Source organism: Bos taurus, chromosome 3 (assembly GCF_002263795.3).
Source record: "Bos taurus isolate L1 Dominette 01449 registration number 42190680 breed Hereford chromosome 3, ARS-UCD2.0, whole genome shotgun sequence".
Taxonomy (NCBI): Eukaryota; Metazoa; Chordata; class Mammalia; order Artiodactyla; family Bovidae; genus Bos; species Bos taurus.
In genome coordinates, this window is record NC_037330.1 from 55,087,748 (window position 1) to 55,113,746 (window position 25,999).

At 36.0% G+C, this 25,999-nt stretch overlaps 1 protein-coding gene across 3 annotated transcripts in view; it reads right to left on the minus strand.

Moving 5' to 3' along the window:
- PKN2 (protein kinase N2) overlaps window positions 1-25,999 on the minus strand; it is a 145,739-nt gene that overhangs the window by 32,547 nt on the left and 87,193 nt on the right. For 2 of the 3 annotated variants that reach the window (XM_024988972.2, NM_001193242.1), the window contains exons 7-15: window positions 15,540-15,725; window positions 14,466-14,575; window positions 4,828-4,971; window positions 4,429-4,504; window positions 3,680-3,854; window positions 3,338-3,458; window positions 1,182-1,312; window positions 1,025-1,100; window positions 856-947 (exon numbers count right to left, since the gene is read on the minus strand). In XM_024988972.2, the coding sequence (XP_024844740.1) occupies window positions 856-947; window positions 1,025-1,100; window positions 1,182-1,312; window positions 3,338-3,458; window positions 3,680-3,854; window positions 4,429-4,504; window positions 4,828-4,971; window positions 14,466-14,575; window positions 15,540-15,725 (1,111 nt within the window). The remainder of the gene's footprint in view (window positions 1-855; window positions 948-1,024; window positions 1,101-1,181; window positions 1,313-3,337; window positions 3,459-3,679; window positions 3,855-4,428; window positions 4,505-4,827; window positions 4,972-14,465; window positions 14,576-15,539; window positions 15,726-25,999) is intronic. The other variant, XM_010803303.4, reaches the window with a different exon arrangement.

Sequence of the window (25,999 nt, forward strand, 5' to 3'; positions counted from 1 at the left end):
TGTCTCTTTCTGTAATAAAATGCCATTTTATTATACAACAATTTCCAGGTTGAACCACTCCATTAATTTGAGATAGTCTTTTTAAAATATATTCTCTAACCTAATTACAATATTATCCCCAAAGTCCTTACATTTTAATAATCATATATGAAGATGAATCCATACCAATTTACACACAGAAAGGAAAGATGCTGTGGTCAAAAGCTACCGTATTAAGAGAAATGAAAATAGATACAGGTGTATTTTAAAAAGCAGAAGGAATTAACCACTTAACTGAAGATTACTTGTAAATGACATCTTATTACTTCTGTAGTATGAAATGAGAAATAGCCTCACCCAACCACAGATGTGTAATAGTTCCTAATTCATACAAATATTTCAACATTTCCAAGTATAAAAACTTATTAGAATTAGTTTAAAGATTTCATCGACTTTTTTTGGTATTCACCAAGCAGTAAAATGTCATAAGAATGGGAAGAGGGAATTAGCTAAAAAGAAAAACAATATTTAATCAATACCCACCTCACGCATTAATTTATTTAGTTTCTTTACTTATAACAGTTGATCCCTGAACAACATGGGGGTTAATCGTGCATAATTTACAGTCAGCCCTATGTATCTGCAGTTCTTCCACATCTATGAATTCACCAACCACAAACTACGTAATATTACAGCATTTACTAAATGCAAAATATCCATATTTAAGTGAACCCACGTAGTTAAAGACCATGTTATTCAACAATCGACTGTATTATTGAAAGAGATAATTTTGTCATTTCGATATATACTGAATACATCGATTTTCATAAGTTATAACTTTAGAAAAGTGTAACAATTTCATTTTTAAAAACTAACCTGTCTACTTCATCTCGTGCCACAATGTCTCCTTTCTTTAAGGCTTTTATAGCAAACATTTCATTAGTGTGTTTATATTCAGCCAAAAGCACCTGAAATTAGATTAAAATAATTATTTCTCATTTGAATGATTAGAATGCCTACAAAGAAAGAAAATTTAAAAGACTACCTTTCCAAAATGTCCTCTACCCAAGACAGCACAACATCTGAAGTCTTGTAGACTGAACTGAAACATTTGTTGAGATCTGAAAACAGTAATGCCGATTAAAAATAAGGCAAAAGCATGGGACCAAACAGGTAAGTAAAGCTGTGGATATATTCTTTACCTTCTGTCCTCAAGTTCATGAATACCACTATACTCTAGACCTGACTGAGGGATATCAGGCTCATATTCAGATTGAGATTTTGGAAGTATTCTGTTTCTGTCATTCTCAGTATCAAAAACAGTTTCGGAATCCTGCAAAATATTAAACACTCATTAAATCATAGAAACATTCAGAAAACAACTTATTAGGTAAGAATAAAGAAAAAATGTTAAGTCAATATAAATATGAATGAGAAAATAAAATTCAGATATTATTATTAGATATTCATTTTTTTGGTCATTAATTATATATTACTCTTATCTTAAAAATGTAAAAAATGAATAATAAAAATACTAATTTGAAAAGACACAGGAGCTCCAGTGTTCACAGCAGCACTATTTACAATAGCTAGTTTCATGGAAGCAACCAAAGTGTCCACAACAGACCATTGGTTTAAGAAGATGCGGTATACACAGATGGCCAATAGGCACATGAAAGGGTATTCTCTTAACTGTTGGTAGGAATGTAAATTGGTGCAGCCACTATAGAAAACAGTACAGAGGTTCTTAAAAAAACTAAAAATACAGTTGCCCTATAATCCAGCAATCCTACTCCTGGGCATATACTGAGACAAATTTCTAATTCAAAAAGATACATGCACCCCTATGTTCTTGCAGCACTATTTACAATAGCCAAGGCATGGAAACAACCTGAATGTGCACTGGTAGATGAACGGATAAAGAACACTTGGTGTGTGTGTGTGTATATATACACACAGACACACAGTGGAATTACTCAGCCATTAAAAAAGAATGAAATAATGCTGTCTGCACTAACATGGATGGACCTAGAGATTATCATGATACATGAATTAAGTCAGAAAGAGAAAGACAAATACCACATGATATCATTTATATGTGGAATCTAAAATATAACACAAATGAACATATCTACAAAACAAAGCACTCAGAAATATAGAGAACAGCTTTGTGGTTGTCAAGGGCAACGGAGTTGGGGGAGGAAAGGATTGGGAATGTGGGATTAGCAGACGCAAACTACTATATACAGGATGGATAAACAACAAGGTCCTACTATATAGCATAAGAAATTATATTCAATATCCTGCGATAAACTGTAATGGAAAAAAATATTTATATGTATAACTAAGTCACTCTGCTCTACAGAAGAAATTAAGCACAACATTGTATATCAACTTTGTTTTAAAATGTGGTATATAGATATAGAATGGAAAATTAATCTCTGCCCACAAAAAGAATGAAATAATGCCCTCTACAGCAATATGGATGGACCTATAGAATATTATCCTTAGTGAAGTAAGTCAGAGGAAGAAATGGTATATATCCCATATGTGGAATCTAAAAAATAATATAAATGAATGTATTTACAAAACAGAAATAGACTCATAGATTTAGAAAACAAAGTTGTGGTTACCAGGGGGAGAAGGAATAGGAGAGGGACAAACTAAGGGTATAGGGTTACTAGATACACACTTCTATAAATAAAACAGATAATAGGATATATTGTATGGCACAGGGAATTATAACCATTATCTTGTAAAAAGCTATAATGAAATAGACTCTGAAAAAACTACTGAATCACTATGCTGTATACCTGAAACAGTGTTGTAAATCAATATTTCAATTAAAAAAATGAATACATTACTTTCATTTTATATGCATTTTCAGGTATTATGTTAACCTAGTTAGAAGATGCACAGTCAGGAAATACTTCATCTAATATCAGCAATACTCCCAGGCTCCTAGAATAAGCAACCTATTCCATCTCTAGTGGCTCATGGGCATCCAGAGGTTTTTATGTTTCACTCACAAGAAACAGCTTAAAAGTGCATCTCATTCACTATGATGCTATAGTGTTAGTTGCTCAGTTGTGTCTGACTCTTTACAACCCCATGTGGTCCTCCAGGCTCCTCTGTCCATGAGGATTCTCCAGGCAAGAATACTGCAGTGGGTTGCCATGTCCTCCAGGGGATCTTCCTTACCCAGGGATCCAATCCCAGTCTCCCACATTGCAGGCAGATTCTTTCTCATCTGAGCCACAAGGGAAGCCCAATGATGCTACAGCTGATAAATTACCATGATGCTATAACTGGTAATTTATTTGGTGAAAGGAATTATACAAGGTTTAAAATGCCTTACCTGTCCTGGTGTATCCAAATCTCTTGCAGATTCATCTATTTCACCAAGGGAAGAATCACGTGGTGGGGCTGGAGGAGGCTCAGGTTCAAGATCAAAGTCCAACTTGGTTACTGTGGAATCACTTATAAAAGATAAAGCAATTCACCAAAAGCAGTAATCAAAAGTATATATTTTAAATAGCTTTAAAATTAAAGCAAACAATTTTATTGTTTTTAAAAGTCGAGCACTAACTTCAAAATACTATTTGGAAAAAATGAGACTTGTAATAGATTCACTGTAATCAAAATGTATGAGTGTCACAATAATTATTTTATAAAAGCTTAATAATGTTAAAATGCATACCTAGCTGGAGGTGCTAATTCAGGGATGTGTACATCAACCACTGGCACTGTAGCAGGCACAGGGGCTTGAGGGCTGAAGGTGCCAGAATGATTTACTGTAGGAATAGCTCTTCTCACAAGTCTTCCCCATGTGGCGATATTAATATTCATTTGAGGAGCTCTGAGAAAGGTTTTGCCTGTGGATATTGTAAATAAAGAAAACCGAACAAGTAATTTTTTTTATTACCAAAAGCCATAACTGAAAAATTCATATTCATTGGTTTATAATTTATGAAGAACAAACAGTATCTGTCATTTAAAAAAAGTTCTTAACTATTTGTTATTAAAGGCTAGTGCAAAAAAGCAAAATCTGTTTAAAAAATAAATAGGTAGGAATTGCTCACTTAAGTCTAGTAATGATAGGTGGTTAAGGTTGAAAAAAAAAAAGAATTCTCATCTTTTAGAGATACTGTAATATTTATGGATGAATCAATATGATGTCTGGGTTCACTTCAAATAAGCTGAGGAAGTTGTGAGTGATGGAACATGGATGAAACAAAATTGGACATGAGTTGACTGTTGTTGAAACTGAGTGATGTTACATTGCACTAGTCTCTATATATATGTTTAAAACTTTCCCTAATAAAATTAAGTAAATAACTGAACAAATAAGCAAAAAGCAAAGATGGGTATCACTTTTTAAACAGTATGTACATTTAAAATATTTAAGATAACACCAAAACACTCTCTACCTTATTTCTTAGTAATTACCTTGTTGTTTGGAAAAAATTTTCTTTTGTCTTTGGAGTTTTGGTCTTCTTTCAATAACTGGATTAAAAAAGGTAACCTGCAGTGAAGAAAATTTAAGTTGACATGAATACAGCATTAGATTCATGGTTCATGAAATTCAGTAAACTTTCTAAGTTTTAAAAACTTAAGAGAATCTAAGATATAATTTGGTTCCATCCCCTCATTTTCTAGATAAGATAACAGACCTAGAAAAGAAAAATGATTTGTCTTAGGGTAATATACTATTTAGTGGCAGAGTTGAGCCAAGAATTCAAGTTATCTGTCATTCAGCCTAAATACTCTTCCCATTCTACATCATGTTGCTTACATATATAACTTCAATTGCAGTTATGCATACTTAAAATAAAATACATTTATTACCTCTGCAAATAAAGTACCCTGTGGTTCCAAATAGAGACACATGCCATGCCGTTGGTTGTCTAAAAAATCTTCTAACCTCAGAAATTTTACAGCACACAGAGATCGCCAATCACGCCAATAAACTGAAATTTCCAGTTCACGTGACTAGAATAATTAAATAAAAAATAAAGAAAACAGGGAAGACATCATTGGACAAACGTGAAAAAATATTACAAAAAGTACAAAGTACAAATACAATAAACAAAGATAACATACACAACGGTCACACTATTTTAAAGAGTGCTTTTATAATGTTTCTCTGTTATGTATTACTTTAACAAACATATATTTTACTAAAAGGAAGAAATTCATATTCTGACACTCCTCAGTTAAGGTATTTCTTTTAGATAAAGAATACATAACTGGGAACTAACAATACAGACGAATGACCACAGAAACTCTTCCCCATCTCACAGCTTCAATATCTTTTGGATTTTCCTCTTCTAACTGGTATCATCTGTTGTGCTATTGTATGACCTCAGTGTTCACCTCAAAGAACCCAATTCAAACCTTTTTATTTCTTTCTTATTTTTTTGGCTATGTGGCATGTAGGATCTTCCCCGGCCAGGGACTGAACCTGTGGCCCCTGTGTTGGGAGTGTGGAGTCTTAACCATTGGACTACCAGGGAAGTCCAAACCTTATAATCTCAATGCTAAATCAGGAAAACATCTGTAAACAGCATTTATTCTCTGCTTTCAGTGTGCCACACACTATGCCAAACACTTTTAAGAATGTTAGATCATTTAATCTTCTAAAGAATAATACTGAGTAACAGGACCAATAGGGGTCTGATTAGGTCAGCATTAAACAGAAAACTAAGTTTTTTACAGAAAGATGTTCATTTATTACAAAATCAGACAAAACAAAACAAAAAAGCTGCACAAAACCAGGGACAAGTATATTATACCATATCTACATGAGGGAAAACTCTATAAAAATAATGCTTATGTGGAAAAATATATTTAAGGTTTTAACAATCAATTATTAAATATACTTGTAGAACACAGTTTATAATTTGGAGGCAAAGCCATAAATAGACCTCTACATACAAGTCATAATCTACATACATTTAAATTATAAAGCATGACTTCTCCATTATTTTGTTTTTCAGAATTTTGTGGATCATCCATACAGATAAATGTTTTTTCCTTTAGGCTCAACAAAGTAATACATTATTTCTTTCATATAAAAACTTTCAGTTTGTGAACTTATGCATCTTATTATCTAAACTCCTAGTATGCATAATAAAATCATTTGACTTACAGAAAATACTAACAAAAAACAACACATGAAAAAAATCAGTCAAGACACAATGTGCTAGAAGGTCTCACAGACAATCAGGAAAAATGACGAGGAAAAGACACCTTGGCAGTGAGCACATGAGCTGAGGACCTCCTACCTCACTGCTTCTTTCTGATATTACTAATGCAGAGAATATTTGTCATGAAAGGGGAAGTATAATTATTTCAAGATCAACAATGGCATTTAGAAGTGATAAGTATTAATGCTATATTATTAGCATTTTTAGCATTAGTTAGAATTTTAAGTATTTTGAAAACAGTTATCTTCGGAACTATAAACTACATAATTGAACCAGAGGTTGGTAGTTTAGACTACATTATTTTAAACTAGAAATGGAGAAGTCTACTTTCTGTATTCTCCAACAGTATCAGGGAGGAAAACTTGTTTTGAGTCAGGCAAATGAAAGTAGTATTGATGCTGGGGATGGAATTAGTAATACTTAAAAGTTGTTATACTTTTCACACTGTGACTAACACTTTCACTTTCATAATAATATAAACCCTAAGTTACTGATTTAATTATTTGGAAGAATGAGGACAGGAGTGTGGATAGTTTAATACTATGTATTGGCAATTTCTGATAATGCAAAAACAATAAATAGGAATCCCTTGAGAAGTTCTCTACTAATCTTGTCCTCATTCCTACATTTCAGCCTCTCACTCCCACCAGTATCTATAATCTTTCCACAGCCTCAGCTGTTTGCATCCTTCTCTCTGACCATCACCTCCTAACATTCTAGTAGCTCAATCTTTCTAGCCCCTCAACATCCACTGATCCTTCAACCTCACTGTTACTTCTAATCCACTAATTCTACAACCTTTCTACTGGCTCCCACTTTGTCAATATTCTCTTCTTCTTTTTCCACTGATCAGTGAACATTCTCTAGTACTCTGCTCTTAACAGAACTGCTGCTGCTGCTATGCCGCTTCAGTCATGTCCGACTCTGTGAGACCCCATAGACGGCAGCCCACTAGGCTCCTCTTTCCCTGGGATTCTCCAGGCAAGAATACTGGAGTGGGTTGCCATTTCCTTCTCCAATGCATTAAAGTGAAAAGTGAAAGTGAAGTCGTTCAGTCGTGTCTGACTCTTAGTGACCCCATGTACTGCAGCCTACCAGGCTCCTCCGTCCATGGGATTTTCCAGACGAGGGTATTGGAGTGGGATGCCATTGCCTTCTCCAGAACTGGTTCCTGATAAAACTTTTCCAAGCTTCAATTCATCCTGTTTCTAATATTGATAAAGATGGTTCCCCATTACATTAGCAAAGTTAATCAAAAGGAAATGTGAATGGGAAGAGGTTATATATAAGAATTCTTGCTTTTTATTTCAATCTCTCATGGAAGGACTAAACTTTTTACTAGAGGAAGGCTGAGGGAATTCAGAAAAAATGTGAAATTAGACAGCTATTGTGTTTCTAATAAACATTAATAAAGAAGAAATTTTATAAGAAAATATAAAAAGGGTAACCTGATAAGAACAGAAAGAACTCGGAACTGATAGGACACTTCAGAATCCTAGTTTATACCTTGGGCTAGTTATTTAACCTCTAGAACACAAAATATCCTTATTAATCTGTAAAATGAGGAGGCTGGATTACATCAGTAATTTTCAAAACTTTTTTTTTAAACTGCCAAATTTCAAATGACATCTTACCCTGAATCTCAAAACAAAATCAAAACACATACATAAAAATAGTTTGTGTTGTATCTGAAATGATTCTACAAGAGCCCCGAGCTCCCAGGAACATAATTTTAACTTTTCTAGATCATTCTAAATCTAGATAATTTCTAGAGTATCTCAAAACTCTAAAAAGATCTATCTGGGAGTTCTCTGTGGCCTAGAAGTTTAAATTCTGGGCTTTCACTGCCATGGCCTGGATTCAGTTCCTTGTTGGGAAACTGAGATTTCACAAGTTACATGGCATGACCAAAAATACAACATAAATTAAAAAATAAATGAAAAGACCTATGAACTTTTGTATTTTGGAAAAGAAAGAAACAGTATAGACAACTTAGTTCTAGAATGTCATAGCAAAGAAGCTTGACATTAGGCAAAATGCTGAGCATGAACATGTCAGTTTAAAATAATATCTTCTATAAATGTTTCTATAAACATTTTCTATAAATAAATATTCTAAAAATATAAGGGATAAAATAAAAACTAAAAAAGCACATGAAAGGTAAAATATACTACATAAACAGAAGTATTTATCATGCTTAGCAATGTGGCCTTCCCCAAAGAGGAGCTTCTAATCCAGTCAGGGATAGGTAACATGCACATTAGGAACCCAGAAGGTCAAACTGACCTAAGGGATGAATAGCTTTACTTAGCGATGCAGTGTCTTCAAAGTTTCAAGAGAGATTACTCCAAAGTGGGAAGAAAGTCTCATGTCATGAAGAAGAAAAACAATTTCAGATGAAGATTACAGTGCAAGTAAAACATTACCAAACAACAGTTATCAAACTTTGTAGTTTTCTAAGTGTATAGGTTGGATAATAGTAAATTATTCACTCTTTACCAGGTTTTCATCATCTTCTGCTGTTTCTTCATTTTTGCCACTGTTAACTGTCTATCTCATACAAATTATCAAGGAAGAAAGAACATTCTGAAGGACACTCCTGGCCTACTATCAGCTCTGAAATTTATCGATATATAATCACTCTGGAAGGAAATCAAACCGGTCAATCCTAAAGGAAAACAGCCCTGAATATTCATTGGAAAAACTAATGCTGAAGCTGAAACTCCAATACTTTGGTCACCTGATGCGAGGAGCTGACTCATTTGAAAAGACCCTGATGCTGGGAAAGACTGAGGGCAGGAGGAGAAGGGGACAACAGAGGATGAGATGGTTGGATGGCATCAACGACTCAAAGGATTTGAGTTCACCCAAACACGGGTTTGGGTGAACTGCGGGAGTTGGTGTTGGACAGGGAGGACTGGTGTGCTGTGGTTCATGAGGTCACAAAGAGTCGGACACCACTGAGCAACTGAACTGAAACTAATAAAATATTGTTAATCAACTATACTCTGATATAAAATGAGAAGTTAAAAAACCTCACTGAGAGAGAACTTACTGTAGCAATTTATTTTTGAACAGTACTATTCTTTGTACTGAAATAAAATCTATCATCATTGATTTTGCTTTATCTTCCACACTCACAAAGCATACAGTCAAGGATGTTCAAGGATGAACAGAACACGTACTACAACCTACCACTTGCCCCTTTTAAAGCACTTGGCAAACACTGCTACTTGATCAGCATAAACAACAACTCATCCAATAAACCTTAACAGTGAGCTTGAGGAAGTTACTACCAATCCATTTAGTCAATACACACAAATGGACATCTCACTGCTATCCCTACTTTAATTTTTGTTTTATGTGTTCCTCCGTATAATTTAAAAATAATAATAATAACAATAATTTTATTTATTTTTGGCTGTGCTGGGTTTTCGTTGCTGCATAGGCTTTTCTGTTTAGGTTGGTGCAAAAGTAATTGCGCTTTCGCATTGTTGAACTTTGCCATTTGATACTGGAATACATTCTTAAATAAATGTGGTGACTCCTGCTCTTTTAATTTCATGATGTATAAATTTCACGCAGCCATGAAATTAAAAGACACTTGCTCCTTGGGAAAAAAGCAATCACAAACCTAGACAAAAATTAAAAAACAGAGACATTACTTTGCCTACAAAGGTCCATATAGTCAGAGCTATGGTTTTTCCAGTAGTCATGTACAGATGTTAAGAGTTGGATCATAAAGAAAGCTGAGCATCAAAGAACTGATGCCTTCAACCTGTGGTGTAGGGGAAGACTCTTGATAGTCCCTCGGACAGCAAGGACACCAAACCAGTCAGTCCTAAAGGAAATCAACCCTGAATATTCACTGGAAGGACTGATGCTGAATCTGAAGCTCCAATACTTTGGCCACCTGATGTGAAGAACTGATTCATTGGAAAAGACCTGGATGTTGGGAAAGATTGAAGGCAGGAGAAGGGGACGACAGATGATGAGATGGTTGGATGGCATCACAGACTCAAAGGACATGAGTTTGAGCAAACTGTAAGAGATGGTGAAGGACAGGGAAGCCTGGTGTGATGCAGTCCATGGAGTCGCAAAGAGTTGGACACGACTTAGTGACCGAACAACACTATACATCACTTTAACGTGAATTTCTTACTTTATGTTTTTTGCTGATGACTTAATAATTGAGGTTTATTTTATATTTAGACTATAGAAATGATGATAGACAAAAAGCAAATTCAAGTGACATTTTTTATTTGAATGACTTTTTGAGTTCATAAAGCAGCAGAGATAATGCGGAACATCAACAATGCATTTGGCCAGGAATTGCTAATAGACAGTGCAGTGGTGGTTCAAGAAGTTTTGCCAAGGAGAGGAGAGCATAGTGGCTGGCAATTAGAGGTTGACAACGACCAACTGAGAGCAATCATCAAAGCCAATCCCCTCACAACTATGTGAGAAGTTGCCGAAGAACTCAACGTCAACCATCCTATAATCATTTGGCATTTGAAGCAAATCAGAAAGGTGAAAAAGCTCTATAAGTGGGTGCCTCATGAGCTGACTGCAAATCAAAAAAAACTGTTGTTTTAAGCATGTCTTCTCTTACTGTACACAAGTTCTCTTACTATACACAAGAACAACAAACCATTTCTCAATTAGATTGTGACATTCGACAAAAAGTGGATTGTATGACAACCAGCAATGACCGGCTCAGCAGACGGACTGAGAAGAAGCTCCAAGACACTTTCAAAAGCCAAACTTGCACCAAAAAAAGGTCATGGTTTCTGGTGGTCTGCTTCCAGTTTGAGGCACTACAGCTTTTGGAATCCCAGAGAAACCATTACATCTGAGAAGTATGCTCAGCAAATCGATGAGATGCACCAAAACTGCAATGCCTGCCGCCAGCATTGGTCAACAAAAAGGGCCCAATTCTCCACAGCAATGCCTGACTGCGTAATTGCATAACCAATGCTTCAAAAGTTGAATAAATTGGGCTATGAAGTTTTGCCTCATCCGCTATATTCATCTGACCTCTCACCAACCAACTACCATTTCTTCAAGCATCTCAACAACTTTATGCAGGGAAAACACACAACCAGCAGGAGGCAGAAAATGCTTTCAAAAAGTTTACTGAATCCTGAAGCATGATTGTTATGGTATAAGAAAAAACAATCTCATTTCTCATTGGCAAAATGTATTGATTGCAATGGTTCCTATTTTGATAGCTAAAAATGGGTTTGAGCCTAATCATAATGATTTACAATTCGTGGTCTGAAACTGCAATTACTTTTGTACGAACCTAATAGTTGGAGCAAGTGGGGGCTACTCTCCAATTGCAGTGCATTGGATTCTCATTGTTGTGGCTTCTTCTTGTTGCAGGCGTGGGCTCTAGGGCACACGGGCTTTCAGTAGTTGTAACACATGGGCTCAGTAGTTGTGGCTCCCAGAACACAGGCTGAACAGTTGTGGTGCAGGGGCTTAGTTGCTCTGTGGCATGTGGGATCTTCCCGGATCAGGGATTGAACCTATGTCTCCTGCATTGGCAGGTGGATTCTTTACCACTGAGTCACAAGGGAAGCCCCTCCTTTTCACTTTAAAGACAGTTACCAAATCTTAGTTAAATCTATAATTGATTTTAAATCCCATTTGCTTTGAAGTGTTTCATTTGTAACAGGAATTTCATCATCTCAACATCCTAGCAACTCTTCACTAGATACTGGATAAGCTTTCATAAGGTTATGATCTGATTCTACCCAGAGTTTTCTACTTCTCCTTGGCAAATCTTCCTTCTTTTCCTATGCTAGGGACACTGCTTAAGATTTGATTGTTAGAGCTTTTTTTTTCTTCCTTTATAAACTTTTTCCCATTATGGGCTAGTAACTTTTTTATTAGCTTCTATATTTGTATTGGGAAAGGAGTACATCAAAGTTGTATATTGTCACCCTGCCAGGTTCCTTGGTCCATGGGCAAGAATACTGGAGTGGTTTGCTATTTCCTTCTCCAGAAGATCTTCCTGACCCAGGGATCAAACCCAGTTCTCCTACACTGCAGGCAGATTCTTTACCAACTGAGCTACCAGAGAAGCTCCAAAAAATACTGGAGTGTGTTGCCGTGCCCTCCTCCAGGGGATCTTCCCAATCCAGGGACTGAACCCAGGTCTCCCTCACTGCAGGTTGATTCTTTACAGTCTGAGCCACCAGGGAAGCCCCCGCTTATTTAACTTACATGCAAGGAACATCATGTGAAATCCTGGGCTGGGTGAATCACAAGCTGGAATCAAGATTGCCGGAAGACACACCAACAATCTCAGATATGCAGATGACACCACCTTAATGGCAAAAAGCAAAGAGGAACTAAAGAGCCTCTTGATAAAGGTGAAAAAGGAGAGTGAAAATGCTGGCTTAAAACTCAACATTTAAAAAACGAAGATCATGGCCTCCGATCCCATCACTTATGGCAAACAGATGGGGAAACAATGGAAATAGTGACAGACTTTATTTTCTTGAGCTCCAAAATCACTGCAGATGGGGACTGTAAGCCATGAAATTAAAAGACACTTGCTCCTTGGAAGAAAAGCTATGACAAACATAGATGGCGTATTAAAAAGAGACACCACTTTGCCAACAAATCTCCACATAGTTAAAGATATGGTTTTTCCAGTAGTCATGCAGATGTGAGAGTTGGACCATAAAGAAGGCTGAGTGCCAAAAAACTGATGCATTTAACTGTGGTGCTAGAGAAGACTCTTGAGAGTCCCTTGGACTGCAAGGAGATCAAACCACTCAATCCTAAAGGAAATGAGTCCTGAATATTCATTGGAGGGACTGATGCTGAAGCTGAAGCTCCAATACTTTGGCCACCTGATGCAAAGAGCTGACTCTGGAAAAGAGCTCTTTTCCAGAGCTCTTTCAGAGCATCAGAAAAGACCCTGATACTGGGAAAGATTGAGAACAAGAGGAGAAAGGAGTGACAGAGGATGACATGGTTGGCTGACATCAATGACTCAATGGATATGTTTGAACAAACTCTGGGAGAAAGTGAAGGACAGAGAAACCCAGCGTGCTGCAGCCCATGAGATTGCAGAGTCGGACACTATTTAGCGATTGAACAACAACAACAATATTTGTATTATTTACATCTGATCATCTAAATCAGATGTCAATTTCCCTATCAAAAGCTCTTTAGTGGTGGTAGTTTAGTCACTAAGTCATATCCCACCCTTGCAACCCCATGGACTGTAGCCTGCCAGGCTCCTCTGTCCATGGGCTTTCTCAGGCAAAAATACTGGACTGGGTTACCATTTCCCTGTCCAGGGAAATCGTCTCTTGCACTACAGGCAGATTCTCTGACTGCTGAGCCACCAGGAAAGCCCTTCAGTGAGGTGGATAGTATTAAAGATAAGGAAACTGATATACACAAAAAGTTAAGCATTTGTCCAAATACATTTAAGTGGGTGACATAGTATTTGAACCAAGAAAAGCAATGGTGAGGGCCTGATTAAGATGCTGCCTCTGAGATAGAAAAGAAATAAACCAGAAAAAATATTTAAAAGTAGAGGCCAGAGTAGTAAGTGCCACATCATATCATCATTAAGCACTATAAATCTGCTTTCACTAATATATGTAATTTTTTAAAGACATATGTACCATTAACCTGAATACTAAATGATCAAAACATCTTTCTTATCTTTTAGATAAAATTATGATTAAATTTTAATATTTTCTTCCCACACACCAATGGATACATCAGAATGTAAGTAAAATTATCACCATGGATTTAACTCTACTCTGGACCAAGTTTACTTCTGCTGGGTTCTGCAGCAGATTACAGATTACATTCTAGCCACTCACAGTATCCATGAAATCCACTGAGATACATGGAGGAATGTCTGTCTGAGCACAACAGTTCACTTCAAATGCAGCTTTGATAATATAACCCACAAGTGGTGAGTCAGAAAAATCTCCTTAGTGGTTAGACAGCACATTATTAAAATTCAAAAAATAGTTCAATATTAGATCTCACCTGGTTGTCGATCTTTCAGGTTAGTACAAAGTATATATTTTCAAATCACTGCACAAATGAAAGCTCCTGCAGCAATCTGATAAGGTAGATTTATATATACCTCATCAGATGGGAAATGTCAAAAATACCTAGGTTCTTCTTAGATTCTGTTAAGAATAAAATTTATCAAACTCTTCTAAAACATAAAATATGCATGAAAAATGAATTATAAATATAATGAAAATTCAGGTAAAAAGTTTCTCATCTTACCCTGTCTAGTTCCAGTGTAAACTTCTGGTCCCACGACTGATTGGAAATGGGTTTCCAGCTAGTTTGACCAACCACAGTATTGTCCAGCTTCAAAACTGCACAGACATCATCTGTAATTACAATTTAAAATTTGATTAAGTACTTTAAAACCTTTAAAATAGAAATAACACTGTTTTATGTCAACAAAAGTCTTATGGGACTTTGAAATAAGTTTTTCTTACTCACTACTGAAGCTTTTAAATCTTAAACAGCTAGCTGTATATAAACACACACACACACTTCTACTAGACCCTTCCAAGTTATCTTTTGTGTTTTATAAAAACATAAATAGTTAATTGCTATTTCGTTTACATCAGAAAATTACTGAAAGGACTTACAGGTGGCCAGTAGTTGTTTGCCACACATGTATGTGTGGGTGTATTTTTATATATTATTATCAATCACCCAGTTTTTCTCCCTCTACATTTGCTATTTATTAAGGTTTTACCTTAAATGATTTTTATTTTTACATTTTTCCTAAAGTCTCTCTCCATATACAGGAAAGCAGATATACTGTACTAGGCTGAATTGTTACATGCCTTTCCCACCAGTTATATATCATAGATTATGACTACTTCAGAGTATCTCCAAAGTACTTCATAAACCTCTTGTATTTTATTCTTTACCCACTCCCCCATTTCAGTTTACTTCTTGGACACTAGGCTATAATCCTAATTTAACACGGTTATTTATCAAAATTTCTTCATTACTTTAGAAGTGTCATTATTCCATTTAAAGAATCAAGATGTGACACAAAGAGTTTGTCATAAAGAGTGGTGTTCAGTATTTCATTATTCTAAAGAAATTAATGCTAAATGTCATTCAGTTTTCCAACATTTTCAGTATGGTAAATTTTGTAGCCTTTAAAATTTTCCTGTCATTACAGCTTTTGATATTTTAAATTATGGAAATCATAATTGTAAAGTTTGTTGTCCAATTTTCACTCTTCTCACTCTTCTGTCCCCACCGCTCAGCCCTCTGTATTGGACTTTAATTTGTTATTTGATTGTTAAAAAAAAAATCTGATTACTGAACTGGATAAGTCATCAGTTTTTAGTAGATTTCGACTACTTCCGCTTTTACTTTTACTTGTTCTGCTCATGAAGGATGATCTGGTCTCACTTGGACTCCAACCAGGTAGTGCAACTGATGCTGCTTTCGACCGTCCAGGGACATTCTCTAGGATATCTTGACAGCCCATAAGACGAACTTCCAAAGTACCTATAGCATATTTAAGTATCAAGAAAGAAAACATTAATTCTCCACACATAGAATTATGTCTTTGTTAACTATTAAGAAATAGGGGGGGAAATGTTTGCTAAAATAACAACATCTCTTCTCCCAGAGGTTCTTTGAGGTAACTATCTTCTTTCTTGCTTTATTTAGAAAATTTATTAAAAACTCTCACTTAAGACAACTATAAAAAAAATTTATAGAAAGAAAAGCACTTCCCAAAAGCTGTCTACAGGGCACAGAACAAAACTAGTTACATCATCTTCTAGTGTATATGAATAGTCACTTCTGTAATTACATGGAAGAATTACAGAATTATATGGATAAAACAAGTGGGAGGGGAAATATAAAGCTAAATAATATGCCTATTAAAACAGACATACAGAAATTAGAAACAAGGAAATCTGACTATGTGAATAACAGTTGTTTTTAATAATTGCACAGTTAACACAGAAAATGACTACAGGTTTTTTTGGGGGGGGTTGAATAGATGGATTTCTGTTCTATTTGAGATGTAAAATAACATTATCTTTTCACTTTAATAGTTTAGTTAGTCAAGTAATAATGGGCTATAATTATCCAAGCATAAAATAATTGTCGTTTTCTTAGGCAAATACATATGAAAGGTGTTCAAATGAAACTGAGGACATCTGAGCTTAGCTATCTGGAGATATGGCTTTGTCATCATTTGGGCTAGAGTTAGTGTACTAAAATTTTAAAATGGTTCTTCAATATTAAAATTTTAGATACTACATATAGTAAGCACTTTAGGAAGAGTATCTTCTGGGAAAAGCTGTCCCATTAAACTTAAATAATTAAAACTTAATTTTATTTAAAGTTTTTAATTATTTAAAAGTAACCAAAGGACTTTCAGCAAAGTAAAGAAAGTCTGTATTTACTCTCAACTCAAACAACTTAAAAAAAAAAAAAGAGTACAAAAAAAAAGTGTTAAAGGCTAATGGACATCAGTACAGTACAGAAAGGGGGAGCCAAGTGGACTACCTGAGTTAAGGAGACAGAAACGAGAGAGATTGCACTGGGAGGGCTAGACTTCACAGCCAGCATAAAGGAAAAAATACAGCTATCCAGAGACAGAATTCCTGAGACGTACAGAAGCTTCCTCAGACTAAGTATTCAGTTTTGATTCAGGAACACAGAATAATTACCCTTAGACTAAACAATGCTGTAGTCCCATATTACCCAGGGACTTCCCTGGTGGTCCAGTGGTTAAGAGTCCATCTGCCAATGCAGGGGACGAGTTTAATCACTGGCCTGGGAAGATTCTGCACGCCGCATGGTAACTAGTTCCTCGAGCCACAACTACTGAAGTCCGTGGGCTCTAGAACCTGTGCTCTGTAACAAGTGAAGCCACATAAACAGAAGCCTAGGCACCACAACAAAGAGTAGCTCCTGCTCGCCATGACTAGAGAAGGCCTGTGTGCAGCAACGAAGACCCAGCACTGCCAAAAATAATTTAAAAAAAAAAATTAAAAAAAGCATTACCCAAAAGACCAAACTGTTTCCAAGTAGTTTAATTGTGACCTGGAATAAAGCTCAAAAATATTTGTAATATTTGTAGGAATACAAAAATACCCAGCACCTCACAAGCTAAAATTCAAAATGTCTGGCATTCACTCAAAGATTACCAGGTGTATTTGTTTTCTATTACTGTATTACCAATTATCACAAACACAGTGCCTTTAAACAACATCCATTTATTACCCAATAGTTCTGTAGGCCAGAGCTTGAGTGGGAGGGTCTGCATTCTTTGCTAAAGATTTTATAAGGCTGAAATCATTGTGTCTGCCAGGCTGGGCTCTTAATCTGGAAGTTCTGAAGAACCTGCTTCTAAACTCATTCAGGTTACTGGTAGACTCTAGTTTCCCGAAGCCATAAGAATAGGGATCCTATTTCCTTGCTACTGACAGCCAGGAGCTATTTTCAAGTTCTAGAGGTGACCTGCATCCCTTGTCATGTGACCCCACCCCATCTCTAAGCCAGCAAGGGCACATAAAATCCTTTTTATGATTCATATCTCTTTGACTTTCCCTTCTTCCATTGGCCAGGGAGGGCTTCCCTCATAGCTCAGTTGGTAAAGAATCCACCTGCAATGCAAGAGACCCTGGTTCAATTCCTGGGTGGGGAAGGTCTACTGGAGAAGGGATAGGCTACCCATTCCACTATTCTTGGGCTTCCCTTGTAGCTCAGCTGATAAAGAATCTGCCCATAATGCAGGGGACCTGGGTTCAATCCCTGCATTTAGAAGATTCCCTGGAGAAGGGAAAGGCTACCTACTCCAGTATTCTGGCCTGGAGAATTCCATGGACTATATAGTCCATGGGGTCACAAAGAATCAGACATGACTGAGCAGCTTTAATAATAATAATTGGCCAGGGAAATTCTTCTGCTTTTTGAGGGGCTCATGTGACTGTATTAAGCTGATCCAGATAACTGTCCTTTACATTAACTCAAATGAGTAGTAACCTTAATCACGTATGTAAAACTCTTCTTTGCCACATCACAGAAGTGATGCTCCATCATATTCACATGGGAGGGATTCTGGAAGTCATTCTTAATATTCTGCCTATCATACCAGGAAAGCAAATAAACAGAAAAGTAGGACCCATTTAAAAAATAAAACTGATATAAATATTATGATTAGCAGACATTCACACAGTTATCTATAAATATATTCTATTTAAAATGTTGAAGAGAGACATCAAAGAAATAAAAAAAAAAAACAAAAAAATTCTAGAGATGAAAACTACACTGTCTGAGGATTAAAAAAAAAAAAACTGGATGGGATTGGTGGCACATTCACATCACAAAAGAAAAGGCTAGTGAACTTGAAGCTAGAGCAATATAAATGATCAAAAATAGAAGATAGAAAGGAAAGACTTGGAGGACAAAAAACAAATTAAAACTCCCAAAACAACACATATGTGAGCTGTGAGTTTAACTTCTAGTGTCCTAATATATGAGTACTGAAAGACCTTCATGAAAAGTAGAGAGGACAGAGAACAGAAGAGACATTTGAAAAAATAATGACTAAAAATTTTCCAAATATGGTTAAAACTATAATGTGCTTGAAACTTTCCAAGAAGTTCAATAAACACTGAGCAAAAGAAAAATAAGTAAATTACACCAAAGCATAACATAATTAAATTTCTCAAAACAAATGATAAAAAGAAAGTTTTAAAAACCACCAGAGAAAAAAAGACAAGTACGTACAAAGATCAGGACGGCAGCAGATGTCTCATTAGAAACAATGAGAGCAAGACAGAGAAGCAATATCTTCCAAGTACTGAGGAAACAAACCATGAACCTAGAATTCTAAATCTACTGAAAATATCTTTCAAAAATGAAGCTTTTTCAAATATAAAAGTGGATAAAGAACCCATTATCAGAAGACTACCATGTGATCCAGCTACAACATTCCTAGGTATTATCCAAGTGAAGTGAAATGCACGTTTACACAAAAATTATACAAGGATGTTATTAGCGGTTATATTTGAAAAAAGTACAAAATGGAAACAACCCAACTATCAACTAGAGGTGAATGGGTAAAAAAGTTATGGTATAGTCACACAATTAAATAGTACCAACAATAAACAGAAAGGGACTACTGATACATGCAATTCTTCTGAATTATTCAGAGTGAAAATGGCCAGATTTCCCCCACGAAAGTATACACTGTATGATTCAATTAATACAGAATTCTACAAAATGCAAACTAATATCTAGTGACAGAAACAGGCCAGTGATTTGCCTGGGGACAGGTATGGGGAAAGAAAGCAGGAAAAGAGAAAGAAGGAGGGGTTTCACAGAGGCACATGAGGATACTTTTGGAGATGATGTATATAATTATCTTGATTTGTGGTGATGGTTTCATACTTTATATATATAACAAAACTTCTCAAATTATATAATTCAAATATATGCAATAAAACTGTTCTATAGACTGGATATCGATAATGGTAGCTCAGGTATATTTATTCACTAAAAATTGTAAAACTATATTTAAAACCAGAAAAATTTGTGTATTACTTCAAATATATCCCAATAAAGATGGCTAAGCATGAGGGAAAAGTTCAAACTTATTTTTGGTTTGGCTATGGAAACCTTATCTCACTGTAAAGTATGAAGGCTCATTGTAAGTTTAACGAATATCATTTCAATTCTGGTTCAAAAGAAACAACTTGTGTCTGTGTGTTTTATTTGCTTTTTTTTGTTATTGTTAAGGTGGTAAACTTAGTTCATTTCCACTGTAAATGTTTGGATGTAAAAGTCATCCTGGGAAAACTGAAAACATCTAGTTACTACTTCAAATCCTGGTAAATAATTAAATATTTTAGTAATCTCAATGTATTAGGAGATGACAATGTTCAACACCTGCTTTCATTTAGGAAAAAACCTGGAGATATTTAAGATCTTTATTAAGTATATAGAAGTTTCTTTCTTTTATGAGGTGACACAATTGCATCTGCATATAACCATATAAGAAATAGCTTAAAATTAAATTTTTTACTTTTATAACCCATAATATGAAATTTTAAAAACAAACAAAGCCAAGAAGTAAATATTCATAAGCAATAGCTATGAATTCCATTAGAATAAGTAAATATTTTTTAATTTCTCTTACTTTCTGGAAAAATTATTTTACGTCAATTTTACTAATTCAATATTTCAACTTGGTACAATTGAGTAACTTTTTTTTGTTTTAATTCTGAGGAAATCTTTGATAAAAACTTGAAACTAGTCTTGAAATTTTGGACTAAAAAATTCAATCATACTTTGTATCAAAGTAATTTGTAAATTTTAGTATTATAAGCATAGCATTGCAAAAGAAACAAGTGTAAATGAGACAAACCATAAATAATAGCATGCAGTAAAAAGTCAGGGCAGTAAATACTCCAACTACTTATCTAGACTAATCCTTTATCATGTCTAATCCTTTATTAATACCACTACTGTTTCTCTTTCTAGTTAATTCCAAATTTAAAGTCCAGTAGATAATTAGAGCAATTTTTTAAAAAACCAAAATATCTTAAGATACTTCCTTTTAGGCTTGACTTACATCACTAAAAGTAAAGTAAGGGAATGAAGAACATGGACAGAACTAAAAAAAGGTTAAAGAGTTAGGAAGAGGCACCATCTAGACTAGAAAAGGAAAATAATTTCCAGTCACATGAGCTGATTTTCTAAAATGTAGCTTTATTACTTTTCTAAAAGTATAACTTTAGCAACTGTATTTTAACCAGTGAATCTTTCTTAAGTTTTGAATATTATGTTCAGTCCTGAGCCATTAGGTGGGGAAACTTAGATAAGTACAGTCCCTGCCTTATTATCAAATAATATTTACCAAGTATCTACTGAATGTATTACTTTGCCAACAAAGGTCCGTCTAGTCAAGGCTATGGTTTTTCCAGTGGTCATGTATGAATGTGAGAGTTGGACTGTGAAGAAAGCTGAGTGCCGAAGAATTGATGCTTTTGAACTGTGGTGTTGGAGAAGACTCTTGAGAGTCCCTTGGACTGCAAGGAGATCCAACAAGTCCATCCTAAAGGAGATCAGTCCTGGGTGTTCTTTGGAAGGAATGATGCTAAAGCTGAAACTCCAGTACTTTGGCCACCTCATGCGAAGAGTTGACTCGTTGGAAAAGACTCTGATGCTGGGAGGGATTGGGGGCAGGAGGAGAAGGGGACGACAGAGGATGAGATGGCTGGATGGCATCACTGACTTGATGGACGTGAGTCTGGGTGAACTCCGGGAGTTGGTGATGGACAGGGAGGCCTGGCGTGCTGCGATTCATGGGGTCACAAAGAGTCAGACACGACTGAGCGACTGAACTGAACTGAAATGAATGTATAAAGTACCCTGTGATGGGGATTAAGAGTACATGTAGGTAGATGACAAAGACTTTGTTCTTCACAGGTCTATATTCCAGTTTTGATTTTTAAAAAAGGAGACATATAATAAGTCAAAGACATTTAATAGGCACTGTGCACAAATCAGATTGTGACAGAAGATGTGTGATACAAGTTATAGAGGATGTGGTTGGAAAGATAAATGCTTTATTTACTTTTAAAATTTTTTATTGGAGTATAGTTGATTTACAATGTTCTGCTAGCTTCAGGTGTTCAGCAAAGTCAATCACTGTACGTATACAAATATCCACTCTTTTGTGGATTCTTTTCCATATAGGCCATTACAGAGTATTGAGTAGAGTTCTCTGTGTTATATACAATAGGTCCTTATTAATTATCTATTTTATATACAGTAGTGTATATATGTCAATCTCAATCTCCCAATATCCCTAGCCCCACCTTACTCCCTGGTAACCATAAGTTTGTTTTCTATACTGGTAACTCTATTTCCGTTTTGTGTTGATAGGTAAGTTCATTTGTACCCTGTTTTTTAGATTCCACATATGCAATGTCATATATTTGCTTTTCTCACTCAGTATGATAGTCTATGGCCTTCCCAGGTGGCACAGTAGTAAAGAATCTGTCTGCCAATTCAGGAGACCCAAGGGACGCAGGTTCAACCCCTGGGTTGGGAAGATTCCCTGGAGTGGGAAATGGCAACCCACTCCAGCATTCTTGCCTGGAGAATTCCATGGACAGAAAAGCCTGGCGGGCTACAGTTATTGGACACAACTGAGCACACATGCATGCACATGACAATCTCTAGGTCAATCCATGTCACTGCAGATGGAATTATTTTGTTCTTTCATATGGCTGACTAACATTCCATTATTTATATGTAACACATTTTTTTTTACTTTTTTCAAATTTAAATTATTTATTTTAATTGGAGGCTAATTACTTTACAATATTGTAGTGGTTTTTTGCCATACATTGACATGAATCAGCCATGGGTGTACATGTGTTCCCCATCCTGAACCCCCATCCCACCTCCCTCCCCATCCCATCCCTCAGGGTCATCCCAGTGCACCAGCCCTGAACACCCTGTCTCATGCATCAAATCTGAACTGGTGATCTATTTCACATATGATAATATACATGTTTCAATGCTATTCTCTCAAATCATTCTACCCTCGCCTTCTCCCAGAGTCCAAAAGTCTCTTCTTTTGTTTATATGTAACACATCTTTATTCATTCCTCTGTTGATGGATAGTTAGCTTGTTTCCATGTCTTGGTTATTGTAAATAGTGCTGCAATAAACACTGGGGTGCATGAATCTTTTCAAATTATGTTTTTTTCCAGATATATGCCCAGGAATGGGACTGCTGGATCATATGGTATCTACTGTTAAGTTTTTTAAGGAACCTCCATACTGTTCTCCATAGTGGCTATACCAGTTTACATTCCCATGACAGTGTAGAGGGTTCCCTTTCTCCACACTCTCTCCAGCATTTACTGTCTGTAGATTTTTTGATGATGGGCATTCTTACCAGTGCGAGGTGATACCTCATAAGATAAATGCTTTAAACAATAAATACTTTAAACATTTAAAATACAATAGAAAGTTTGGGCCAGAGGCTTCCAAGCTTTTCCGTTTCATAGTAGCCTAGTATCTCAACTTTTTCATTGTGCTAGTAGTCTAAATGATACACCGAACAGTTCTGTTTTATAGGATATTATAAATAACTATTTGAAAAAAAATATACTGAAAAGTAATCATATTTCATTCTTAAATAACCATGATCACTTCCTAATGAGATATGTGTACCTACTGGGCACTGTACAATTTATCAAACTTTGGAATTAGATTGAAAAGTGCCACCATTATTTTCTATTCCATATTGATTTTCCTATAGTATTTATTAATATAGCAGTGAAGGAAAATTCAGTTGGCATCCCAGGGTAACTCGTGAATTCACTTGGTATCCCAAGGTACCACAAATTTAGGAACTCAATTTGGTAACTGAAGCTTTAGAGTGATATTAATAGTAGTAACAGCACTGTCCAACTATAAATTTGTCCTTCAAGATTTAATGTAGAAGTCTGCCATAATATAAAACTGATAATGATATCCAAAGCTACTAGAATATGACAGTATGCTGTACAATTCTGAAGAACACTTTCACATCCTCAAAATATTTAATGACATTATTTTTAAGGCAAAGCCCCTGCTGACATTCATATTGATAATTTAAAGATTCTTGGGGATGGGGAAGGCCTGTGTATCCAGAATGTCACATTCACATGGGCCATAAAAATCTCTGTAGGTAATGGTAAGAAAATGGTAGGGTAGCAAATTTTAAAGGCAATTTCTTTACAGAAACACAGGAAAACAAACAAAATCAGGAAAACTGGTTAGAATAAACGCTACCAGAAATCTGGGAAACAGTCAAAGGTTTACTGCAACCAAGCAAATGCTTGATCAAAAAATGCAATGAACACTTGGTGGGAAAGCTTTGGGGCATTTTAATTTATCTCAGCTTCATCTCTCCTCTCCCCAACCCCAATGGCTTGGTGATAGTCCTGATGACGGTGTCTGTGCTCAGTCACTTCAAATCATGTCCAACTCTTTGCTACCCTATGGATTGTAGCCTGTCAGGCTTCTCTGTCCATGTGATTTTCCAGGTAAGAATGCTGGAGTTGGTTGCCTTGCCCTCCCTCCTCCAGGGGATCTTCCTGACCCAGGGACCAAAAGCACGGCTCCAGTGTCCTCTGCACCGCTGGCAGATTCTTTACCACTGAGCCGCGAGGGAAGCCCAGGAGTCCCGAAGACAGCAGGCTTTATTTCTGATTCAGGTTCTTGGTGCCAGAGGGAGCATAGAAGACTACATTCTCAAAGAACTCTGGATGCCTGCTTTGACCTCTCTGAAGGCTCCCTGGAGGACTAACGGAAAAGGTTTACCTTTCTTTCAACTAACTAAGAAATCTTTCAAAGCAGAGAAACAGCTAAGTACAAGGCATCGAAAGGCAAATGAAGCCTGGAGCAAAGGGTATCAGTTGTCTATATTATTTAAGAGACATCCTATAGTCTTAGGGGGGCGGGAGATAGGAAGTAAGCTGTTTTAGGGAATAAGAGCTCTGCAATGTTTCTACATGTTACTGGAAAACCAGAAGACTAGCTGCAAAAGCAGACATCCTCAGAAGAGATCTAAGAAGGCACTAAGCTTTCACATCAGGCTGATATTCAAGCTCTGTACAAGAAAAGGCAGAATTATAAAATGCTTGGGTGAATGCTGAAAGTATGCCTTGGCACACAAACAAAGAATTCAGCTGCAAATGTAAGGCAAATTTTTCTTTCTACCTGCAGGCATTAAAAAAAAATGTCTGTCAAAACACTAGTTGACTAATAACTTAATGGAGACTTCAGTGACCACACATAATTACAAAGTCACTAAACAACTACATCCTGTGTCAAACAGCAATAAGAAATTATAGAAAATGGGACTATATTCCAGAGTTACAAATAATATTCACCATAACCAGCTTTCAATAAAAAATTATGAGGCAAGCACATAAATAAGAGAGTATGGCCAATTCACAAGAAAAGTAGAAATTCACAGAAACTATCCCCGCTGCTGCTGCTGCTGCTAAGTTGCTTCAGTCATGTCCAACTCTGTGCGACCCCATAGGCTGCAGCCCACCAGGCTCCCCCGTCCCTGGGATTCTCCAGGCAAGAACACTGGAGTGGGTTCCCATTTCCTTCTCCATCCATAAGGAAGTCAAAACATTGGATTTACTACACAAAGTAGTCGTTGGATTGACTATACCAACTGTCTTACAAATGGTCAAAGCTTACATGTGGTCAAAGACCTAAAAGAAACCAAAAGGGAAAAAGGAGAATAGTATTTCAACAAATAGGGAATATTAATAAAGACATAGAATTTATAACTAAGAACCAAATAGAAATCCTGGAGCTGGAAAGTACACTAATTGAAATTTTTAAAGTTTCCTAGAGTTGTTCAACACCATATTTAAGCAGGCTGAAAAATCAGAAAACTTAAAGATATCTGAATTGAAAGTGCAGTCTTAGGAAAAGAAAGGGAAAAAAAAATGAAGGAAATTCAATGTTGGGGAATGAAGGATGTTATTGTGAAGAGAAAAACTGGAAAAATTAGACTCTAGCACATGTTTACTACAATAAATGCTAAAGAAAGGAGTATAGGCTACAGGAAAATTTTAACAGAAAATTTCAAGTACAACAAGAGCAGAAAGAATAATGAGTCACTAGATATAAAGGACAATGCTTTGTTTTGTTTTTTGAAAAAAATACTTTGTTGACCCTTGAACAATGTGGGAGTTAGGGACACTGACCATTTGCAGAGTCAAAAATGTGCA